Source organism: Peromyscus eremicus, chromosome 12, assembly GCF_949786415.1.
Source record: "Peromyscus eremicus chromosome 12, PerEre_H2_v1, whole genome shotgun sequence".
NCBI lineage: Eukaryota > Metazoa > Chordata > Mammalia > Rodentia > Cricetidae > Peromyscus > Peromyscus eremicus.
Genome location: NC_081428.1, coordinates 72,351,486 through 72,373,870, shown reverse-complemented (window position 1 = coordinate 72,373,870; position 22,385 = coordinate 72,351,486). Strand labels below are relative to the sequence as shown.

The 22,385-nt window shown below is 54.8% G+C and overlaps 2 protein-coding genes across 5 annotated transcripts in view; one reads left to right on the top strand and one right to left on the bottom strand.

Moving 5' to 3' along the window:
• Window positions 1–1,463: 1,463 nt before the first annotated feature.
• LOC131922968 (catechol O-methyltransferase-like) lies at window positions 1,464–10,170 on the top strand. Its single transcript, XM_059277854.1, is given in 6 exon segments — window positions 1,464–3,763; window positions 4,782–4,884; window positions 4,887–5,048; window positions 5,486–5,679; window positions 5,982–6,113; window positions 9,066–10,170. Coding segments are annotated over 6 exon segments (789 nt in total). The 5' UTR covers window positions 1,464–3,757; the 3' UTR covers window positions 9,258–10,170.
• Window positions 10,171–10,569: 399 nt separating this feature from the next.
• The window catches only part of Arvcf (ARVCF delta catenin family member), a 58,822-nt gene continuing 47,006 nt past the window's right edge, over window positions 10,570–22,385 (bottom strand). For 2 of the 4 annotated variants that reach the window (XM_059277850.1, XM_059277852.1), the window contains 16 exons: window positions 21,275–21,433; window positions 20,592–21,118; window positions 18,991–19,490; window positions 18,159–18,342; window positions 17,531–17,648; window positions 17,085–17,256; window positions 15,630–15,701; window positions 14,332–14,459; window positions 13,958–14,108; window positions 13,479–13,677; window positions 13,277–13,388; window positions 13,093–13,180; window positions 12,718–12,771; window positions 12,405–12,490; window positions 11,751–11,870; window positions 10,570–11,323 (listed from right to left, as the gene is read on the bottom strand). In XM_059277850.1, coding sequence (XP_059133833.1) covers window positions 11,763–11,870; window positions 12,405–12,490; window positions 12,718–12,771; window positions 13,093–13,180; window positions 13,277–13,388; window positions 13,479–13,677; window positions 13,958–14,108; window positions 14,332–14,459; window positions 15,630–15,701; window positions 17,085–17,256; window positions 17,531–17,648; window positions 18,159–18,342; window positions 18,991–19,490; window positions 20,592–21,118; window positions 21,275–21,433 — 2,658 coding nt within the window. In that variant the 3' untranslated portion in view covers window positions 10,570–11,323; window positions 11,751–11,762. The remainder of the gene's footprint in view (window positions 11,324–11,750; window positions 11,871–12,404; window positions 12,491–12,717; window positions 12,772–13,092; window positions 13,181–13,276; window positions 13,389–13,478; window positions 13,678–13,957; window positions 14,109–14,331; window positions 14,460–15,629; window positions 15,702–17,084; window positions 17,257–17,530; window positions 17,649–18,158; window positions 18,343–18,990; window positions 19,491–20,591; window positions 21,119–21,274; window positions 21,434–22,385) is intronic. The other 2 variants (XM_059277851.1, XM_059277853.1) reach the window with 1 other exon arrangement.

Genomic DNA, 22,385 nt, shown 5'->3' with positions numbered 1-22,385 from the left:
AGGCATCTAAGTAGGGCTTATTACTGTCCCAGGGGCTGGTTCATTAGGCCAGACTACCCACGTCTTGGATGGATGCTCTGTGCTTTCTAGGCATGTCTGTGGCCAACAGGTACCAGGTACTATGTAACCTGTCCTGCCTTGCCCTCAATCACGTAGGATCTGGAGGACTCTCGCCTCAGTTTACAGAGGAGACAACTGCTTGGCAGTGAGAGATGTACCAGGCCCCAAAGATCTGTCCTAAGACTAGACTTGGGTTTCCTGCCTCCATGATTACCCACAAGTCTCCCTCTTGGCCTCCCTGCTGCTCAGTCAAAGAGCATCTTGATCTTGGAGAAAACAGATCTGATCTGAGGCAGAGTGCAGCCTGTGGAATGCAGGAGACCCTTCAGAAAGCTTGTGTCCAGATGCACGGAGATGCAGCAGCAGCCTGGCTAGAAGCTTCTACACAGAGAAAGCTCAGGTGATATTTGCAGACTTAAGTGTCCCAGCCCAATTACTCCTCCTCCTCCTCCTCCTCCTCCTCCTCCTCCTCCTCCTCCTCCTTCTTTTTAAAATAATTTTATGGTGGTTTTTGCTTTTTTAAAATTTTATTTAAATTTATTTTATGTGCATTGTGTGAGGGTGTCAAATTCCCTAGAGCTGGAGTTACAGTCAGTTGTGAGCTGCTATGTGAGTGCTGGGAATTGAACCCGGGGCCTTCTGGAAGAACAGCCAGTGCTCCTAACCACTGAGCGATCTCTCCAGCCCTGCTGTTCCTCTTTAAGATGACAGCTGGAGGCACCCAGATGCAGTAGGGGATGGAGTGGTGCCTGCAGGCTATCATGGAGGCAAGTGGCCTCCACCTGTTCTAAAAAACAGAATCTCATGTGGCCTGGGGCTTTTGAGACAGCTGTCACTGTGCAGCACTGGATGGCCTAGAATGCATTATGTAGAGCAGGCCTGGAACTCACTCCTGACCCGCTTCTCATCCTCCTGTGTGTTGGAACTACAGATGTGCACCACCAAGCTCAGGCTTCCCGACTCCTCCCCTTCCTTTCCTGTTTTTTTCTCTCCTTCCAGACCTTCTCCCCCTTAGCCAGAGTAGTTCAGGCCTTGCAGCCCTTCCCCTCACAGCTATAAGGGAAGTTAATGGTTCAGTCCAGTACCTGGTTCACATCCCAGGCTGTACATCATGCCTTCCTCTCTTCCACGTAATGCTGTCGCTCCCAATGTTGTCATAATGCTCCGGATTTACTCCCAGCCCCATCTCCAGGCTCTCTCTGTGTAGCCCTGGATCTCACTCTGTAGACCAAGCTGGCCTTGAACTCACAGAGATCTACCTGCCTCTTCCTCCTGAGTGCTGGTATTACAGGCGGGTGCCACCACCGCCCGGCTTGAGGCGTTCTCTCTTTTTTTTTTTTTTTTTTTTTTCCGGTTTTTCGAGACAGGGTTTCTCTGTGTAGCTTTGCGCCTCTCCTGGAACTCACTTGGTAGCCCAGGCTGGTTGAGGCGTTCTCTTAATAAAGCTCATCTGAAGAGTAACTGGCTCAGCTTCCTTCTCCTTGTACTAACCCAAAGTCAATAGTTGATAACAGTGAAGAATCTAACCCAGACCCTAATGTGTGCATGCATGCCCTGGGTTTTATTAAGCATCTAGATCAAGCTTCTGACATCCAGGAACTTGAGTGTATCAGACATGCAGGGGACACATGTTAAACACACACTGTGAATAAGCTGTACGCAGCTCAGGGTTCAGCATAAACAGCCTTTAAGCAGATGATTAACATCCCTTTCCAGTCAACCCCCTGGCAATTTTGTAAATAGGTTTAGGATACAAACACCAGACTTGGCCATTTGTCTGGCACGAAGGGCATTCACAGTATTGCGTAACTTTTACCAGAACGTTCTCATCTTTCTGCACTGTAACTCTGAACCCACTGAACAATTCCCCTCCCCCTCCTCAGCCTCAGTGGCTGATCTGCTTCCAGCCTGGAAGTGGACTCCTGTGGTATCTGCTGTTCTGTGTCTTGATGACTGTGAAGTTCTTCAGCTTAGAGAAGCTTGGGGTCACCTCCACTTGTGGGCTTCTGTGAGTCATGAGCTGGTAACAGAGCAGACACAGCCCTGCGGCCCTGCTCTCAGCTTGGGATGCACAGCATTGTCATGTGGTGATTTTTGGGATGGCCCGGGAGGAATCAAACTGTTTCCACCAGTTTTCACTCAGCAGTTTGCAAGGGTTCCAGTTTTTCATATTTTAACCAACTTTATTATCTTACTTTAAAATAGAAAGAAAAAATTCAGGCTTGGTGGTACAGGCTCCTGCTATTTGGATTTGAGGCAGGACGTATATTTCAAGGCTTGCCTGGGCTACAGAGTACGTTCAAGGTCAGCCTGGGCAATTTAATGACAAGTTGTCTCAAGGTAAGTGACTGGCAGTGTAGCCTAGTAAAGCCTTGTGCACGATCCCTGGTGTCCCACCCAGAAAAGAGCCATTTCAGTGACAGTGAAGTACTCTTTCCAGCCTGGCTTTGATACGAATTTCCTCAGTAACCATAACTGATGTTAAGACCCTTCCCTACAAGTTTTTCTGGGTCTTCCTTGTTACCCCACCCCCACCCCTTTTGAGACAGGATCTTACGTTTTCCGGGCTGTCCTTAAACTCACATGGATGATCTTGAACTTCTTTTCACCTCCTGAATGTTGTGCCACCGTGCTAAGCTGGTGTGGCTGGAATCCAGGGCTTTCTGAACGCCAGGCAAGCACTCTGCCAGCTGAACTGCATCCCAGCCTCTCCCTGCGCCCCCAGTTTTTAAAACTTTATGCATGTTATGTTACACACTACAGAGCTAGACAGATCGACAGACAGACAGACAGATAGAACAAAATAGCTCAATGTCTCACAACTCAAAAGCTACTTCTAGTAATGATAATGGACAACATAAACTATGACATCCAAGCATGTGTTAGGAAATCTAAGCCATAAGAAAGGAGTGAAAAGAAGCCAATGTCATATCGATGGGTCAGTGCCCATGATCCCTCAGCTTTCGGTTGCTTCTGCTCTCTCCTGAGACTGTCCTGAAGCAGCCATCACACCTAGGGCTTGGGCCTGCCTCCTCTTAAGACTTCCACAAGCCTTTCCAGCTGAGGTCAGTGCCCGCTCTGGAAGGAAGTGTAAATGGCCACAGAGTGTTTGGTGGAAGTGTCCCTGGGTCCTTCCTTGTGTCTTTCTGTTTAGGGTCTGCGGTATAAATCACGAGCTTGTGCTGTGAATAGTGAACTCTGCTCAGTGTCAGCGTGGGAATCTGTTGAGCTTTGTCGATTAGATCCTGGACTCCTCTCCCCAGCCCTTGCTTGCCAGAAGGTGAGTGTGTGTGATCGTATTCACTCACACTCACCTTGTACTGGGGACAGAACTCGCGGCCATTCCTGTGCTACATAGGCACTGTACTATTGAGCTCACCCAGCCTTTTTACATCATCTTAGAGGATCTGGAATCTGGAGCTGTTCCCTACTTCAGTCGATCCCAGTATCTCCCTTAGTTCCTTTGTGGGTCTTCAGCCAAGCGAATCAGTCAATACAAGGCTGAACAGCAGGAGGAGAGCACATGTATTGTATTAATGTTGCACAGCCCTGGAGATTTCCACAAGGAGATGTGGCCCAGAGAAATGACCAAAACATTGGACATGGTGCCACACACCTGTAATCCCAGCCCTCAAGAGGATTATGAGTTCAAGTCCAGCCTGGGCTATATAGCCTGGCTCAAGAAATCGGGCTCATAATGCAGGTTAGTAGTTGAGTGCCTGCCTTGAGCACACAAGGTGCCATCCACAACCCAAAGGAAATTAAGAACAAGTGCTGTGGGATGTACGGCAAATATGTTGCTAATTAATCAATAAAACACTGATTGGCCGTTGGCTAGGCAGGAAGTATAGGCGGGGCAAGGAGGAGAATAAAGCTGGGAAGTGGAAGGCTGAGTCAGAGAGACACTGCCAGCCGCCACGATGAGAAACAGCTTGTGAAGATGCCGGTAAGCCACGAGCCATGTGGCAAGATATAGATTAAAGGAAATGGATTAATTTAAGCTATAAGAACAGTTAGCAAGAAGCCTGCCACGGCCATACAGTTTGAAAGCAACATAAGTCTCTGTGTTTACTTGGTCGGGTCTGAGAGGCTGTGGGACTGGCAGGTGAAAGAGATATATCCTGACTGTGGGCCAGGCAGGAAAACTCTAGCTACAAACAAGGGCCACAGCTTCCCTGCTTTATGAGGCAAAGTGATAATTCTGTAGGAAGAAACAGGACACAGATCACTGTATGATTCCAGGGATGTAACTTAGTCATGTAAGGGGCTGTGAATCCAGCTGGAAAATGAGCATTACTCCAGTGAGAACATTTGCTTGGGTCCACAGCCCCATGAACAGTTTCTGCTGATGAAGGCTATTGTTCTGTGTAGGTAACAGAGGACCCCCTCCCAAGAAGTCTTCACATTCTGCTGCATGTAGGAACAGACAGGTCACGTGGCCCATCATGCACCCACAATTCCTCTTTCAGCTTGAAACAAATCAGAATGCCAGTTCAGTGTGAGATGACACCTCCTTCACTGAGAAAGCAGCCAGGGTTGGGATCCATGTCTCACTGGCCTCCACACAGGGCTCTGACCCAGTGAGTCATGTGGGTAGATGCTCTGGACCTTGGCCCTCCTTTAGCACAAGGACCAATGGGTGCACTAAGATGAGCACGTGATGAGTGAGGCAGGAAGGGCACACAGCACATAAACCTGTCTACCCTGTTCTGGTCCTGCAGAAACTGTTGGCTGTCATCTCACTGGGTGCCCTGTTGTTGGCCCTCCTCCTGTTCCTGCGACGCCTGGGCTGGGCCTTGCTAACCATCTTCTGGTTTGAGTTTGTGCACAGCCAGTTCGCAAGCTGCTCATGGGTGACACAAAGGAACAGCGCATCCTTAACTACGTGCAGCAGCATGCCAAGCCTGGAGACCCCCAGAGCATCATGGATGCCTTTGACACCTACTGCTCAGAGAAGGAGAGGGCTATGCATGTGGGTGCCGTGAAAGGTACGTGGCCCATCCGGCAGGCGGTGGCCTAGAAATGGAAACCCAGAACTAGATGTGGTGGTCCAGCCTGATGAGAGCCTGTTAAAGAGGAGAGGGAATCATGGGTCATGCCGCTGCCTGACCCCCTTAGAGACAATAACATTTATACATTTAGAAACCAGGTAGGTGGTTGGAGGGGTGGGATGGGGGGGGCGTGTGTGTGTGTGCATGTGTGTGTGTGTGTGTGTGTGTGTGTGTGTGTGTGTAAAAGGCAGGGGACTCTCCAAGAGTATGTATAGTGAGGTCCTCTGGGCTATCAGGAGGCTAAGGACCTTTCTCAGCAGCAGTCAGGAGCATGAGACAAGTGGGAATGTTACTGGTCTAGAGAGGGGTGAGACCCAGACCTGGGGGTGGGGTTCCCTCCTGCTTGTATTCATATCTTCCCCAACACCCTCCAGGCCAAATATTGGATGCAGTGATTCGGGAGTACAACCCCTTGCTGGTGCTGGAGCTAGGAGCTTACTGTGGCTACTCAGCCACACGGATAGCCCGCCTGCTGCCACCTGGAGGCCGGCTTCTCACCATGGAGATGAACCCTGACTATGCTGCCATCACCCAGCAAATGCTGAACCTGGCAGGCCTGCAGGACAAAGTAGGACCCTGTAACCAGTGTGGCAGCTGTGGCTGGGAGGGCTGAGCGGGCAGTGGGGAGGGTGAGGGGATTGGTTCAGTCACTAAGCACCTGCCATGTCCAAGGAAGAAACCCCAGCAGGTTAGGGCACAGTCTTACTGACCTATCCTACAGAGCCAGCAACTCCCAGACTGCCCCAGGAGAGACTACACAGTACAGACTGCTCTCCAGAGCCCTGAAGAAATTGATGTATACACATGTGGGGGTCCAGGCAGGCTCCTGCATATCCCTGTGGGCACAGCACTGACAGAATACTGTTCCAGGTCACCATCCTCATTGGGGCATCCCAGGACCTCATCCCGCAGCTGAAGACCAAGTATGATGTGGACACCTTAGACATGGTCTTTCTTGACCACTGGAAAGACCGCTACCTGCCAGACACACGTCTCCTGGAGGTGAGCTGAGCTGCCCCTGCTTGGCAGGATGGCTTCTGTGCTGTCACTGCCGGGGTAACTGGGCCTGGGCCTCTCTGAAGATCCCTCCTGTGGGTGGCCCAAGGGCATAGAAGGGCCTGGGCACAGGCTGGGAATCCGGTGGGCTGCAGAGGCCCTGTGGCAGGTGGAAATGGAAGGGAGGGCGTTCTGGATAGGAGTGCCGGGCCAGGGATTCCCTGCCCTGCAGGCAGGGCTCGACTAGGGAGTGAGATGAGTACCAGAGACTAGAACACCTGGGCCTGAAGGACACAGTTCTGAGTCCCCAAGGGAACAGAACTGGCCACAGCATGGGTCTGACTGGGGGTAGCATGCCCTGGATCTTCCTGAAGCTTCGGCTCTACAAGTGCACTCTCCCTAGCCCCTCCCAGCACTCAGCACTGCTGCTCAGCCAGCTTCACCTAGCAGAGACCCCCAGTGAAGACTGGGGAGCCACCCCACTCCCAAGTGATGAGCTTCAGGAGACATTACCTTGTTCTGCGGCCAGAAAAGGGACAGGGGCTCCTTGGCCTTCATTGGGCTTCCTCACAGTCTTCCACAGCCAGCATGGAGCTGTCCCTGTGGTGTGGCCCAGCCAGTTGTCTCAAGAGTTGTACACCCTGTCATGGACAGTGAGGTCTAGAATGTGAGAGGTCAGCCAAGGAGCCCATGGGCAGGACAGGCCATTGTGGCTTGTGTGTGGGTCAGATAGTTCTGGGGAATGTAAGGGCACAGAGGAAAAGTCAGGCATGAATGAGCTTTGGGAAAGGGATGGGGGAGGGTGAGTCCTGGCATCTAGAACGATTTTTGCTGACCTTGTGGAGGCATGGATGGTGCATAGGGAGGGTACTTCAGAGGTCCTTCAAACTGTTGTAGAGGTGCTGAGCACCATGGTGGGAGACAGGGATATATATAGCAGGGCCAGGAAGTTGTACCAGAGAATGTTCCTAGCAAGAGGACAGGCAGTCAGGGGACGGAGGAGACCAGCAGGGCAGGCCAACCATGGGAAGTTGGCTTGGACAGGCCCATCCCTGGCAGACACTGAACATGAGTACAGACAGCAGAGCGGTCAGGCACAGTGCAGGGAGTGGGTCTCTGATGCTTTGTGTGTGTGTGTGTGTGTGTGACAATGGCAGGGGCCTGCTTTTAGGAGAACAGCAAATACTGCTGTTCAGTAACTAAGAAACTAACGGATCTCAGCGCTGCTGCTCAACCTGGCAATGAGCTCCTGAAGACAGGGTGCATTGGGAATGGCTGCACTTCTTCTTCTTCTTCGATGTATGTTTGTAGAGAACTGAACTCAGAGGACACACCCTTAAGAATGGTGATCATAAACTCAACTTACCTCACCACGAGGCTTAGTGGTGCACACGTGTAATCTTAGCACTTGAAGGAGGAGGATCGTGTTTGAGGCCAGCCTGGGTTACATAGTGAGACCCTGTCCACAACATCTTACCTACAGTATTCTGCACTCCACTGTCTCCTTAGCATAGAAGCACAGTTACTCACACACCGGTGCACATTCACCTGAGATGTCTTTCAGGAGGCTCATGGTACCCAAATACAGATAGGACAGGTGCTGCCTTTGCCTCAGGATAGGGCTTGTTTCCTGAAGGGCAGCGGGTCGCCAGCACCTCCAAAAGTGCCCATCTTCCTTCCTGTCATGATGAAATCAGGAAGTCTTAGGTCTCGAGGTCATTAGTCTTACTGACAGTCACCATGTGACTCTCGATGTCTCCAAGTCCCTGGCTGAGCCGGGAACCCCCTGCTCATCTCTTTCTTCCCCACCCTGAAGTGCAGGGCCCCTTTCTGGACTGGGCCGATGCCTTCCTCCACAGCAGTTCTTTACCAAGGTCTTTCCAACCAGTGCTGACAAGATGTGGTCTTCCACTTTCACTGGGATTCTGAGGGAAGCTCATTCACATTGTAGCGCATGAGACTATCCCTGAGTTTACTGACTGCCTGAGGGTCCCTCAGCTCTCTCTCACAGGTTGGAGATTACCACCCCAATCACTGGGAGCAGCTGGAGCCCTGGACAGTGGTTAGGAGGACAGCTCTGTTCTGCAAGGGCACAGACTGCCCTGCATTAGGATGGTGGGGATGTTTTGATTTTATGTGTGTGGTGCTGGGAAAAGAACCTTAGGCTGCGGTTCCCGCTGAGCTACACCTCAGCCCTGGCTATTCACTGGATTTACTTCCCATTTTTGGGTTGCTTTGTGTGTATGTGTTTGAAGACAAATGTCTTATGTAGCCCAGGCTAGCCTGGAACTTTCAGTCCTCTTGCCTCAGCCTCCTGAATGCTGAGATTACAAATGTGGGCCACATCACACAGGATTGCTTTAACTTTTGTTTCATGATTATGTTAAAAACAAAGCCTAAGCTTCCTGGTAACCTTCAAATAAGACATCCAGGTGACCCGTTTCCTGCTTCCCGCCCCTCTGCCCTCCCCCCCGCCCCCACACACACACACAAGGTCCACTTCCTTGTCAGGTACTTTGTTATTTATATGCTGTCACACTGTCAGCAGACATACTCACCAGAGTGGATAGACAAGTACCCTACAGGGGAGGTTTCCCACAATCACAGGTTCTAGAGCCATTGCTTTGGGGGCCCAGAAACAGCTCCCTCCTCCTACTCAGAGCCCAGGCCCCTAGTGTCTTCCCTGGCCCAGGTGGAAAGTCCAGAACAGATCCTCAAAGTCAGGGTTGTTGGTGAAGACCCCATATTTTTGGCATAGAGTGTTTGAGGAAAACTGGCCTTCTGGTCCCACCATCTCAGTCAACCTACAAACCTGTGTTGCCCACAGGCCCCTCTAGGGCTGGGTTGGGTACTGGGGAGGATGGACAGTAGCTGGAAGTGACCCCATGGGGGAACAGCTGCCCTAGATTGGGATGGGTTTGCCAAGCATTCATGACCCTCCCTGTCTGTCCCCTGCAGGAATATGGCCTGTTGCGCAAGGGGACAGTACTTCTAGCTGACAATGTCATCGTCCCGGGAGCCCCTGACTTCCTGGAATATGTGCGGGGGAGCAACAAGTTCGAGTGCACACACTACAGCTCATACCTGGAGTACAGGGAAACGGTAGACGGCCTGGAGAAGGCCCTCTACAAGGGTCCAAGCAGCCCATGAAGTCTTAACCACTCAGCCTACCCTGAGATCCCCTTCCAGCTTCCTTCTGCAAGATGACACACACTCATGCTGACCCCACTATGCTTCTGCAGCCTGTCCTCAAGTGCTGTGGCTCCAGATTGCCAACACTGGCACAGACTCCAGGTAGTGAGCTCCCCATCCAAAACCACTGCAATAGACCTGGAAAGCACCTGTGATAAAAGGCTGAATTGAGCTGGAGGTGCCATGGTCACAGTGCCTGCCCCGCATGCAAGAGGCCTTGAGTTTAATCCTAAACACCAGAAAACAAAAGGGATTAAAAAAAAGTCAAAGCAGGTGTCATCCTGCTGGTGTCCTGTGTCACCTAAAAGATTCTCACAGGGTCAGTGCCAGAGCGCTGGGCACTGCCATCACCAATAAGGGCCAGCCAGAAGTCAGGAAACTGGGAATATCCAGATGCTGTTTGGCTGTTACCAGATGTCCCCGACCACTCACCCTTCATCTTGAGAGTGAGTCATAAGCTCTCCAGGCTGGTGGCACACACCTTTAATCCCAGCACCCAGGAGGAAAGGCAGGCAGAGCCCTGAGTTCAAGGCCAGCCTGGTCTACACAGTGAGTTCCCGGACAGCCAGGGCTACAGACTCTTGTCTTCCCGAGTTATAACCCGTTTTCTAGTTATGCTGTGATCTTTCATCATCAAAGAAATTCAAGCTCCTAATATTTGGATACCAGAGATCCACTCAGTTACTGTCTGAGCTACCACACTGCTCTCCTCCCTGCTGTACAACACGACAGTCCACCTCTGCACCATCTCTGACTGGGTAGGCTGGGGACAGGTAGCTGGGGGGCCATGCTGTCCCCTGCTGCTCTCCACCCCTGTGTGGCACTCAGGAGACACTCTCTCCAGCCCTGCTTCCTGACTTACAGAAGAGGAAGTAGAGGAAGTAGGCTCAGACCACAGGGCATGTCTGCCCAGACACCCAGCTGCTGAGGAAGCACCCATCCACTTCCTCCACCAAGCCTCAGAAGGGGCCTGTTTCCAGACTAGAAAAGATCAGCGCCACCTCCGCTGATCCCGCCTGGACCTACATCAATCGGCCAGTGCTCCCTTCCTGGGCTGAGGGTACCAACAGGAGACAAGGAGGACTGGAGTGGGCAGGGCCTGAGGGCCAGGGGCAGAGCCTCCCACCCCCCACCCCCCACCCCCCACCCCCCTGCCAGGGGACTTGAGGAAATGTCCACCAGGTGGCAGCAGTGGCTGTTAACCCTCTCCCTCTGTAGCTAGGCCAGCGGGCACTGCTCTGGTGAGCTGACTCAGAAGACAGGCAGGCAGTTCCTTTGCTGCTCTTTTAATCATTAAATTTTCTTACAAAAATTTCAATGTTTGCTGATACAGTCTTATTTTGGTTTCTTTTTTAATGCTTTTTGTCAGTCTTCTTCATCTTTAAGTCACAAACAGCAGGCACTGAGGAGCAGTTCCCCCGCTGTTGCTGGCAGTCAGGCCCGAGGTTACTTGAGGTTCTAGGCAGATGCAGGACCCGGGTTGGCCCCAGCACAGGCAGCTCAGAAGAGCACACTGCAGAGGGAAGGTGTCCCAGGAATCCCATGACGGGGGCTGGGGGCAAGCACAGCTTGTCCCCCAGGCTATCTGCCTCCTAAACTTCCCTGCCTGGGCTCTCTTGGAGCAGCCCCTCACTGTGGTCAGCCTGCATGCGGCCTAGTATTCCAGCGCCCTTGGGAGCCCAAGTTCTTTCCCAAAGTCCCCACCTGTCCTATTGCCTGCCCCAGGACCTCCACTCCAGGTTCGTATTTGCTCCTCTGTGGCACTGCATGGGGACACCCCACCCCTTCTCTCCCACTACACAGCACCTTGTCAGTAAACAGCTAACTCAGGCCTGGAGAGTTAGATCAGGAGAGGGGAGGGTAAGACAGGGAGATCCATAAAGTCAGGCCCTGGCTTGGGACAAGAGGCTTGGCCAACCCGCCACATAAGGGTGGGGCTCCCGGCTCCAGGACTGGGTCTGCTCAGGACCGCCCTTCCAGCTATGGTGATGTGATCCCTAAGAACCAACAGCTGGGCCAGGGCCCTGCAAAAGAAGACAAAGACAGATGCTTTAGCCAGGAACCTGACGGGCTACAGTGCCAGCAAAATGGAGCAGGGTGACTTGGGAGCCTGCACACAGGGCAGCTGTCTGCAGAGGCCACACAGAAGCAGTGGCTGTGTGTGGAAGGGGAGCCATGCGGAGAGCCTTGACAACAGGGCCAGCCCTGTCCTGCTGGTCCTCACAGGGCCCATCATGGGGGTATTTGAGGAAATAGAGGGCCTGTCTCCTCAGGAGCCTGATTTCTGGGGGCTGGAACAGGGCTGTGAGCCCTGGGAGGACCCTCCTGTTCAGCATGGGTCTTCCTGGGTCCTCCCCGGGGTCACACAGGGAGCTCAGACATGCAGCAAGCAGGGACAAACAAGAAGCTCCAGTCCACAAGGAGGAAAACCAACCAAATGAAGGAACGTACCAGGCATGCAAGCTAGACCCAGGAGTCAACAGGCTGAGGCTTAGCATCCCCCACGGCGTCCACCAGCCTGACTGAGGGCCTGCTGGGCCCAGGCGGAGGGGCTTTCCTGCCAGGATCAGGCTGCAGTGCATGGCGAGTAGGCAGACAGGAGTTAGAAGCAGAAAAAAAAAGCAGGTTAACTGCAACTAAGGGCAGGCTAGGCTGGTCGATGTGGACAAGGAAGGGGTGAGATGAATGTGGGCCTGCCCAGGCAGTACAGGGTGGCTCTGGAGTTGGTGTGGCTCACCCTAGATGTACCCAGATCTGGTACATGAAACCAGGATACAGGCTCAGAGTAGGTGGCAGGTGCTTCCCTTTCCAGGGGACCACAGAGGATACCCTACCCCCACACACATATAAGGGAAGGGTACAGATCCACTTGCTCAGACTTGGTCCTCTGCAGGCCGTGGCTGGGCTCTTTGTAACAGACAGGTGTGTGCACTGAACCCCTCGGTACCACAGTCTCACTGATGTATGGGCTACTTCCTGGGCCCTTCAAGTGAGTGCCACCCCAGCCATGTCCCAGAGCCCTGATCAAACTTAGCACGACATGGTTGTTCTGTTGACAAGGCGGAAACATGAAGCCTCCCTGGGTACTTGCTCACTGCCACTCACTTTCAACAGTTCCTTCTCAGAGGTCTCCCCTGTGGAGTCACTGCCCAGTGTCCTCCGTTCCCTCCGGTCAACTGTGGCATACCCATCTGTAGGGTAGGAGAGACCAGGGAATGAGGAGCTGTGGGGAAGGCACCACAGGGACAGGTGTGATCTTCCTTCAGCCCAGACAGAAAGCCCCGGAGAGGCGACTTCCGGTCTCAGTGCCAACCGGCCATGAGGCCTCCACACCAGCTAGTCATCTTCCCAGCACGAAACCAGCCCCATCCCAGGTGGCCGTCCCTCCTGCTCCTCTTCCCTGTGCACCTGTGCTCACCTGGACCAAGTGTGTCCATGGGGATCACATCTCTGGTGGCTGACTTCTCCCCATCTGCAAGGCATGAGCAGTGTCTGTGAGCAGTAGGCAGGAAGGGGAGGGCAGGGCAGACAAGCTCGCCACAGGACAGTCCTCAGTGACCCTCTAATGCTTAGCACTCCTTTCCATCTTCTGCCTGCTGGCAGCCACCCTGGCTTCCTGGGCAGCCACAGAGGACGAGTTCCCAGGAGGCTGACTACACGAAAAGCCTCCAGCACTGAGCCATCTTAACAGCAAAGTCCCGTCTCCCTAACCCCACCTTCCTAGTGCATCAGCAGATGGGCGCTACCCTTAAGCCTCAGGGTAAGTCCGGTCCCTCTCCCACGCTGTGCTCACCAGGGTTCTTGTCGACTAGTGGCAGTGTGCTGTCATCGAAGCCCCCGGGACTGGGCGCTCCTTTGGGTCCTTTGGCGGTGCTAGCGGACTAAGGAGGCACAAAACACAAAAAGAGGTAAGGCCAATGACACTCCTGCTTGGGGACAGACCTGGCAAAGTGAGAGAGAAGGCAGGGCAGCTCTACCTGGAAGCGTGCCTTGGTCCAGCCGTCCCTCTGTAGGGCTCCACGAAGCTCCTTGTAGCTCCACACAGTCTGCAGCACGTGCGATGCTGCCTTGGCCTCCCGCACGGATTGGCTGCAGCGGCAGCAGCCAGGGGCGGGGTCAGTGGTCCTCCTCCTCTAGTCCCCCCTCCATCCCTCCCGAACCCACCCTGCCCTCACCCACCTGGAAGCCACGAGTGCCACCAGTGCAGGCACACCACGGGCCTGCAGGAGCGAGCGAGCGTTGTCCAGGCTGTCGGACACAATCTCATGGATGGTGTTGAGCACGGCTACCACCGTATCCTCCTCCAGGTGGGCACTAGGGTGAGCAGGTGCCTGTGCACTGCGAACATTCCGCACCAGCTCTGTCATGGCATAGCTCCCTAAGAGGCGGGGTCAGATGTCAGGACACCTCTCTGCCCTACCCCTGGGGGAAGGAGCAGTGCTCAGACAAAGGATATTAACAGGACTGCCGCAACCTCTATAGCAGGAGTCTGAGCCTCAAGGACCAAGGGAGGAAGACCTAAGCTCCCACAGCTCCGCGAAGGAGCAGCCCAAGCACACGGGTAGAGTCCGGTCCCCTGAACTCCCGTCCTCCAATGACCCGTCCCCAACACCTGCCCCACTTCACAAGTCCTGGGTCAGACCCCTCGGCATCCTCACCAATGAGGTCTTTGTTACGCTGGTCTAGGGAAAGGTTGCGAAGCGCAATGGCGACGGCACGCACCACCTTGTCGGTCTCAGACTGGAGCAGTTCCACCAGCACTGGCAGCCCACGTTCCTTGCGCACCGTGGCACGGATGTAGGTGGCCCACTGTGAGGGTGGTACAAGAGGTGACTGCTCAGAGGGGAGGTGCCCCTGCACCGCCACACCACCCACGCTGGCCAGGGCGCAGTGCCCGGAGCTGCCGGACCCCGAGGATAAGTGTGTCCCTTGTCTCCCACTGGCCCAGAGGGAGGCAAGGGCCCGAGGCAAAACAGGGAGTGTCTGGAGTTCCCGTCCAGGTCTTGCCCTCCCTGCCGACCTAACCCCTCACCGTCCAGTTGCCGGCACTGAGGTTTTGCAGGGCACCGGCTGCAGCTTCCAGGGTGTTGAAGTTCCGGCTCTCCGTAAGGAGTGAGAGGTAGAGACGTACCACCTCGGGCTGGTACAGCAGCTCAAAGCCTAGACATACGGGAATGGTAGCCCAGAGTCACGGTTAAACTCCCCGCTCCTCCAGCCCCTTCTTAGTCATCGTTCTGAGCTAGGGTGAGCTCAACAGTCAAGTCATGTTTAGTATCAATTAGTGTCCCCATTCAGAGATGGGCAAACTGATGGTCAGCCAGGAGACAGAGCAGGCAGACCAGGCCATTCCTTCCTTAACTCTGCTTGCAAAGAAATAACACTGGGCTCATCTGGTAGTCTGCACATCCAGGAGGTATGGTAGAGGGAGATGGACACTGGACTTCTTTAGCAACAGAATTCACCTTCCCTGGACATGATCAGGGCAGCACCCCTAAACACAAGACTCAACTACCCTCCCTGACAATAGGGACCACCTTCACCAGTAACAGATGGTACAGCTGGGCCCTGCCTCTAGCAACAGGCCCTGCATCCCGGGCTCCCCAGCAACTGAGGCCCAGCCTGGCAGCAAGGGTGGCGTCCAGCAGAAGGCCTCAAGGATAAGTGCTAAGGTGCCTTCAAGCCTGCCTGTGTTCGCCCAGAACTTCCGCCTAGCTCAGGACATTACTCCCACACCCCACATTTCATCACTCTCCACTTCAGCCTGCTGGGTCTCTTGTTCCTCAAGTTCTCCAGACACATTATCCTCTCAAGGCATCTACACAGGCTGGCTACTGTGCCTGGACCCATCCACACCCCGGTTAGGGGCATATGGGTTCTTCTGATACCCTGGGCCCCACCAGGCAGTCTCTTCTCTCACTAGGGTTAGTTCCCAGGCAGAGTGTTATGTCAGTGCACGCTGGAAACCCAGCATACATAACAGACAGTGGGGGTGACCCACCCTGGACAGCAGAAGCCCTTGCGCACAGCCTGGCCCCTGGGTCATGCTTTCTAGAAGTAACACAGCCGAGTCACTCTCAGTATCCCTCCAAACCACCTCTCACTTGCTGAGTGACTGTGAAGGAGTTTACCTGAAACACCTGTGCATGCTGACCGACACCCCCCCCCCCAGGAGGTGCCAAGCCCCAACCATTCTCTAGGAAATCAAACTCTGATGGATGATTCTGATATCTGACCCTCCAGCCCCTTCCAGGCCTACTCAATGGCACAAAGCCTTCATCCCTGGCCAGCACAAGCCCTAGGCTCCCCAGCTCTGCCTCTTTATCCATTCACCTTTGGCAGCCTCAGTTCGTTTGGGAAGGTCCAGTGTGTCAAAGTTCCGGTCCATCTCTCCATCCTTCTTCCCTGGAACAGAAGGGTGGTAGGCATTGAGAGGTAGAGTCCATGAGGGATAAGTGTGTGCCAAGTTAGGCACAGCCCTCTCCTGCTGAGCCCAAAGGGAATTGGGCACTAAGAACACCCTGGAAGAGATATACTGTCCTCAGAGTAAGGAAGCAGGTTGGCCTAGGACTTGGTAGCGTTGGAGCCTAGGAACAGCCTAACCATGTCCTGAGTACCGAGACCTCACCTCCCATCAGAGCCAGTGACAGCACACTGGACCACAGTGCTGGGCCAAAAAGTTCATCCAAGAGGAAAACTGGCCCCGCTGGGGGCCGGCCATGGGCCAACCTTTACTGTACAGAAGGATGTACAGAAGGATGACCATACCTAGGCTGAGCCCTACAGTAGCCAGTTAAACTCTCAGCTCCTTCTCCTTCAGCTGAGGGAACTCTAGCAGGCAGCAAGCCATTGCAGAAGACTGGTGCCCCTGCCCTGCTTACCCACTGCATCAGAGTGGCAGACGGTCCCCTGGTGCTGGCCACTCCCTGGGCTCTGTTTGCTCTGTCCCAGTGCCGGCTTGGTAACTTGTTCTGACTTGGTAAGCAGCAGCCCCTGGGTCTCCCCACCCGCCCAGAGCCAGCATTCCAGTCTCTGCCATGTCTACGCTGTTGTCATGGAGATGGCTGCCCTTCCAAGGGGCGGGGGGTGGGGGGTGGGGCAGGGCCTGGAGGCTGGAAGGCATCCCAGCTGCCCTACAGTTGTCATGGAAATAACTGCCTGAGCTTAGGGAACGCGAATGTCACTCTGCTGCCCACTGCACTTGCCAGACCTGGACAGCAGAACAAACAGGACTCACCTTGGTGGAACCACTCCTCTGGGCGGCCGGAGGAAGCACAGGAAAGAGGAGATGAGCCTCAGCAGCAGCAGCACCCTCCCAGGACTCAGACTCCCACCCATACCAGGCCAAGCAAGCAGGCTGTGCAACCTCACTCCAGAGACTCTGGGGGCTCAGTACCCATAAGGCACAGGGAAGGCCTGTGGTCAGGGACAGGTGAAGGCAGTGCACCTGTACCATTGCCTCCGCTAGAGGATGCAGGTACCTGAAACCTGTACCCTGCAGGTGCCGACGAAAGGGGTGTGGTTACAGGGCGCTCTGTGAATAGCCAGGTAGTGGCATTTGTGGGCCCTCAGAATCCTGCCCCAGAGTAGAAACAAAGGTGGATACCACAGCATGGCCCACAGAAAGGGACTAAGGCTGGGCCTTGGGTCTGCACCTTTCCCAACTTGCTGCATGCCCATGGGGCTAACTACATGTCTTCTAGCCTCCAGAACACCTGCAGTGGACATGGAAAGCCCTGAGACCCGGGAGCAGGGGGAAAGAGACATATCCCAGCCTCACCCACCCACCTTTGGCCTTCTTGCCACCAAAGCAGCTGGCGTCATCCTTTCTCCGACGCTGGGAGGCTGTGGCACTGCCCTGGATCCCAGGCTCGGTCTCCTGGTATCTGTCTGCCCCTGGAACCTCCTTGTGCACGTGGTAGGACAGGTTCCGCATGATGCACACGCAGTTCTCTACTGACTGTGGGAAGAGGTGGCCTGGTTGGGCAGGAACCCCGAAAAAGGGGGCTGCTGATCTTCCCAGACCCTATGTGTGAAGAAGCTATGGCCAGTGAACACCAACAGCACTGTCAACCTAAGCTGGGGGGACCACACCCCCTGCTCTGGGTAGTTACTACCTGCTCCCATGGATGCCATTCTAGGGAGCTCCCAACCTTGGGTCCTGTCCCTGTGACCCTCGGGCTCTGAGAACCTGAAGGGAAGGCTGTGAGTTAGTTCCCATCTGCCCCACCCACCTTATTGTCTGTGTCCTTCCTGCCCACAGCTGACTGCAGGGCATGTAGGAGCGCGTCCACCAGCCCTTCACACTCACGGAGTCGCCGCCGGGCCTCTGCACCATCCGAGCTCACATTCCTGGGTGGAAGGGAGCAGGACCACCAGTGACCCCCGTTCTTCCCTCACTGAACTCCCCAGCCCACTAGGCCTCAGTGGCTTTCATCTGCACCATGGGTCCTGCTGGATCACAGTGAAGGTGGACAGGGTGGCCTGACTGTCCCAGGCACTGGGCTTTAGCCTTGTATCTGTGGGGGAGGAAGCAGGTTCTCTGGCTTCCAGCTGAACTGGAATAGGATAGAGCTGGGCCCCAAGAGGCCAGAATCCGAAATATGCAGGCAATTCTGCCCTATTGTTTGAACAGCAGTTCCCAACATCAGGACCCTGCAGGGTCATGACGGCACAAAACTGATGGACAAGCAGGATCTCAGGGACACGGGACTCCATCTGTAGGTGTGAGGACAGCACCACTGGAGATCCCAGGGACTTAGGATGTGGCTCAGAATCTCCTAAGATTGGACAAGCTGAGCTATGAGCATGGCAGCTCCTGCTACCCTGCAGATCTGGCCTATGCCCCACCCCTGCCCACACCTCAGGCAGCCTGATGTGTTCTTGAAGACCGTTGTCCACTCGGCATCCCGGGGCTTCGAGTCTTCGTTAGGCTCTCGCTCCCAGCCTGAGTGGGGCACGATGACCTCATGGGTCAGCGTCTGTAAGCCGTGGTCAATGATGACCATCTTCAGGGGCTCGTAGGATGACAGGTTCCAGAGTGTGCCTGTAATGTGCCACTAGTCAATACTGCTGACCACGGCCCTCCTGCCTTGGCCTCCCCAGGGATGACACTTGTGGTCTTTCCTTCCTGTCCTCCAGCAGGCACATGAAGCTAGCGTAGTTTTGTTGGGGTTTGTTTGTTTGTTTGGTTATCTCAGGGTGGCACCTAGGGCCTTTGTACATGTAGCAAGCATTCCTACGGAGTGACACCCAGCTCACATAAGAAGTTAGGAGCAGTGAAAGCTCTATGAGGTTCTAGGGCCCCACCGAGCCTGGGCAAGACCTACTGGCAGCACCTAGTGGTGGCTTCCAGTTAGTAGGGAAGGGACAAGTTATAAGAGAGGCACAACCAGTAACAGTTTATCCCACCCATTCCCTGCTACATGAGTGGGTGGACGGCAAATGCTCATGAGGCCACAGGGCCACGGAGAGTCAGCCCTGCGACCCCAACCCCACTCCCATGCTCTCCAAGGCACAAGCCCTACTCCTGCACCTGCGCAGGTAAGGCACGAAGGAGGTAGGGTCTGGTGGCAGGAACCCCGTGGCTGGGAGAGCTGGAGACCCATCCCAGCACCTGGGCCTGCTAGACTCCTGTTTCCTCCACTTACAGGCTGAGCCACGCTCTTGTCAGCCATGGCCAAGGCCCACTCACCAGTGACCAGCTCACGGACCTCATTGTCACGGGCAGCTCGCAGCAGGCGCACCAGGGCTGGCACACCCCCACAGTCCCGGATGGCAGCCTTGTTGTCAGCATCGCGGCCATAGGAGAGGTTGCGCAGCGCCCCACAGGCCCGGCGCCGCACCTCGGCCCGAGGGTGATCTAATAACGCCACAAGCAGGGGCAGCCCGCGCAGCTGCCGCACGCGCCGCTTGATGCCCTCGTTCTCAAAGCAGAGGTGCTGCAGGTAGGCCGCTGCATTGGCTTTCACAGGGTCCACAGGGTGCCGCAGCATTGCCAGCACCTCTGGCAGCTCAGGGTCCCGCCAGCGTGGCTCCTTGCGGGCGCTATCCACGGAAGGCGAGCGCCGCACGACCCGGTCCAAGCTGCCCAGGCTGCCCCTCTCAGGCTGGGCCAGGGGGGCCGTTGCTGCTGGGAATGAAGGCCGCTCCTCTATCAGCTCACCGGCATCATCTGCTGGGTCCTCAAAGGCCCTGTGACGTGAACAGATCCTGTCAACACCTTCACAGTAGCCAGCCGCCCCGCCCCCCACCCTGTTCAGGGTCTGGGAATTCCCTGCCGAGGGGAACTGACAGCATCCTGTATCTCAGCCCCAAACACAGTGTGGACACCAAGAGTTCCACCCCAGTGCAGCCAGTGCAAGGTCAAGGTTACAGCCAAAGGCAGCCACTAAATGGGCTTCCCTCCCTCCCATGTCAGGATGTCTACTCATTAACACTGTTACTTAACCATGGCTTAATGTGGTTCAATGTGGCATCATGTCAGTGACAGGGCAGGAACCCCACCTCCTTTCTGTAATGTTAGCTGACTATACTAGCATATGAATGGTAGAATATCCTCCCTGTGAATGGCCACTCCAATCAGACCATCTAATGAGACACGTCTGACTCTCAGTTGTCCTATGAACTCTCAAGCCCACTTCCCAGGGAAGGGTCTGAGGCTAGGAAGGTCAGGTCACTTGCCCAGTCACACAGCAAACTCTAGACTCAGGCTGTGGTCATGGTTTCATGCTACAGATATAAATGGGGAAGGCAAAAAGGGCAGGATCAACAGCCATGACAAGAAGGACCAGGGCCTCTGGGCTTCAGGTAGTGTGCACGGTAGAGACTTAGGGTTAGAAGTATCAGAGGCCTTAGCCGGGCGGTGGTGGCGCACGCCTTTAATCCCAGCACTCGGGAGGCAGAGCCAGGTGGATCTCTGTGAGTTCGAGGCCAGCCTGGACTACCAAGTGAGTTCCAGGAAAGGCGCAAAGCTACACAGAGAAACCTGTCTCGAAAAACTAAAAAAAAAAAAAAAAAAAAAAAAAAAAAAAAATATCAGAGGCCTTAAGCGGAGTCACACCATCTTCTGATGTGATGTCATCAGATGTAAGCATCTGATGCCTGGGTCTTCTTGGCCAGCAGGTTATTGGAACAGAGCCAGCGTTAGGCAACGGTACCAGCTTAATCCTGCCTGTTCCCGCTGCCATCCTTGAGAAGAGAGGAAGCCAGTTCAAACTGACCCGTGGGATACTCTAGCTGGGAAGTGGAAGACAGAGTTCCCAGAAGAGGCAGTCACAAGCGACAGGTGCTCACCTGGCACGAAGGCCCCGCCCACACTCATGTCTCCTCCGTGCTGCTGTGCCATAGTCAGGCTCCAGGTCAGGGCCGCCCTCGTCATCGGCAGCCAGGCTCCGTGTATCATCCTCAAGGCCGTACGGCTCAGCTTGGAAGTGCTCAGGCAGGGAGCGGCCACTTGGCGGGCCAGGCTCAGAGCCCATGGGGAAGGCTTCTCGGCGGCCAGGCAGTGTAAAGCAGCCATCCCCAGGCCCCGGGCCCAGGAGGCCAGTACGTGGGGGCCGTACCCCAAGCCCTCGGGACAGGCTGCCATAGCTTGGGATATCACGGGGCTCAGGGCCATCAGGGAAGCCACCTCCACTGCTGAGGTAGGCTCGGGAGAGTGTGGCTGCTGGGCCACCACCACGCAGAAGGAAATGCCGGTCCAGGGGCCCATCAGCAAAAGAGCCAAGTGGGGGGCCACCGTCCAGCAAGGGGAGTCCATCCGGGCCCAAAGGCACCTGGCGTACTGTTCTTGTGGTCACGGTCTTCACTGTCTTGGTGACCTGATGGACAAGAAAGTAGCATATGGGCTTAGTGGCTCTAGAGACCTGGACAGTGCCAGGGTTCTCCATCCTTAGGGGCCAGCTCACATGCCTGTTCCACAGAGGGACGGCTGTGGTTGTCCACGCTGCCCTTTTCTTGCCTGGGCCTGGACATACCTTAGTCTCAGTGCGCCGGGTTGTACCATCTTCTGATGTGACAATGGACACGTGGGAGGTGGGCGTGCCAGGGTCTTCCTCCACTGTCACTGTCTCCTCCAGCACCTCAGGTGCCTCTGGCATCGTGGCCAGCGATGCCTGGCTACCCGGGCTCTGCTCCTAGAAGGAGAAGGGTGTCAGAGGTCAAGGTTCCATGCATAACAGACTCTGCCTTGGACTTCTGCTAACCATGCACCAGGGGTTATCAGTTCCTCAATCTAGGGATGTGGTCCAAGGGGAGTCCATCTAGACCAAAGGCACCTAGCATATTATCCTTGTGGCCATGGTCTTGATTTTCTTGGTGACCTGACGGACAAGAAAGTTTGTTTATGGGCTTGGTGGCTCTAGAGACCGGGACAGTGCCCTGACAAAGCCAGGATGGCTCTACACAGGCTTCTCTAAGCCCAAAGAAGGACCAAGAAGGTCCTGCAAGATGTTCTCCTGACGTCACTTGCCTCCTCAAGTAGGCCTTCCTCCCCATCCTCCTCTATAAACTCTGAATAGCCAAGTCTTGGAGACACAGTCTCAGCACAGTTCACACAATCCTGTGCCAAGATCAGCCAGCAGTCCTCACAGTTCCGAGACACTCAGCTCCCAGAGGACAACACCCACCCACAGTGCTACAATATCCTTGCTCCTTCCGGCCCAGATGCTCTTGGGACATGGAGACCAGGCATCATATCAGACACTAGATATATGGATTCCTACCTACCGCCACCCTGTCACCACCCTGCACAGAGGCACGATGTGGGAATTCTAGGTAAGACAGTTATGGACGGAGGCCCACTTGTATATTGGTCAGACTAGCGAGTGGGGAAACCAACTCCAAAGAGACAGGCCAGTTCCTGCCTCACCCTGTCAACATCTTAGGGTTGACATCTGGCCTGGACAGGGGTTGGAACTCAAGCTACCATGGGCAGGTTAGAGGAGACACACTCCTTCATAACCATGGCTAGGTCAGCAGAAGGCTGTGCTTCACCCACCCAAGGCCTGGGGAGGGTTAGTGGTTCATACTGCATCTCCCCCAGCTCAGGAGCCACAATGCCCTTCCCTGGCCTGGGAGCTACACTAA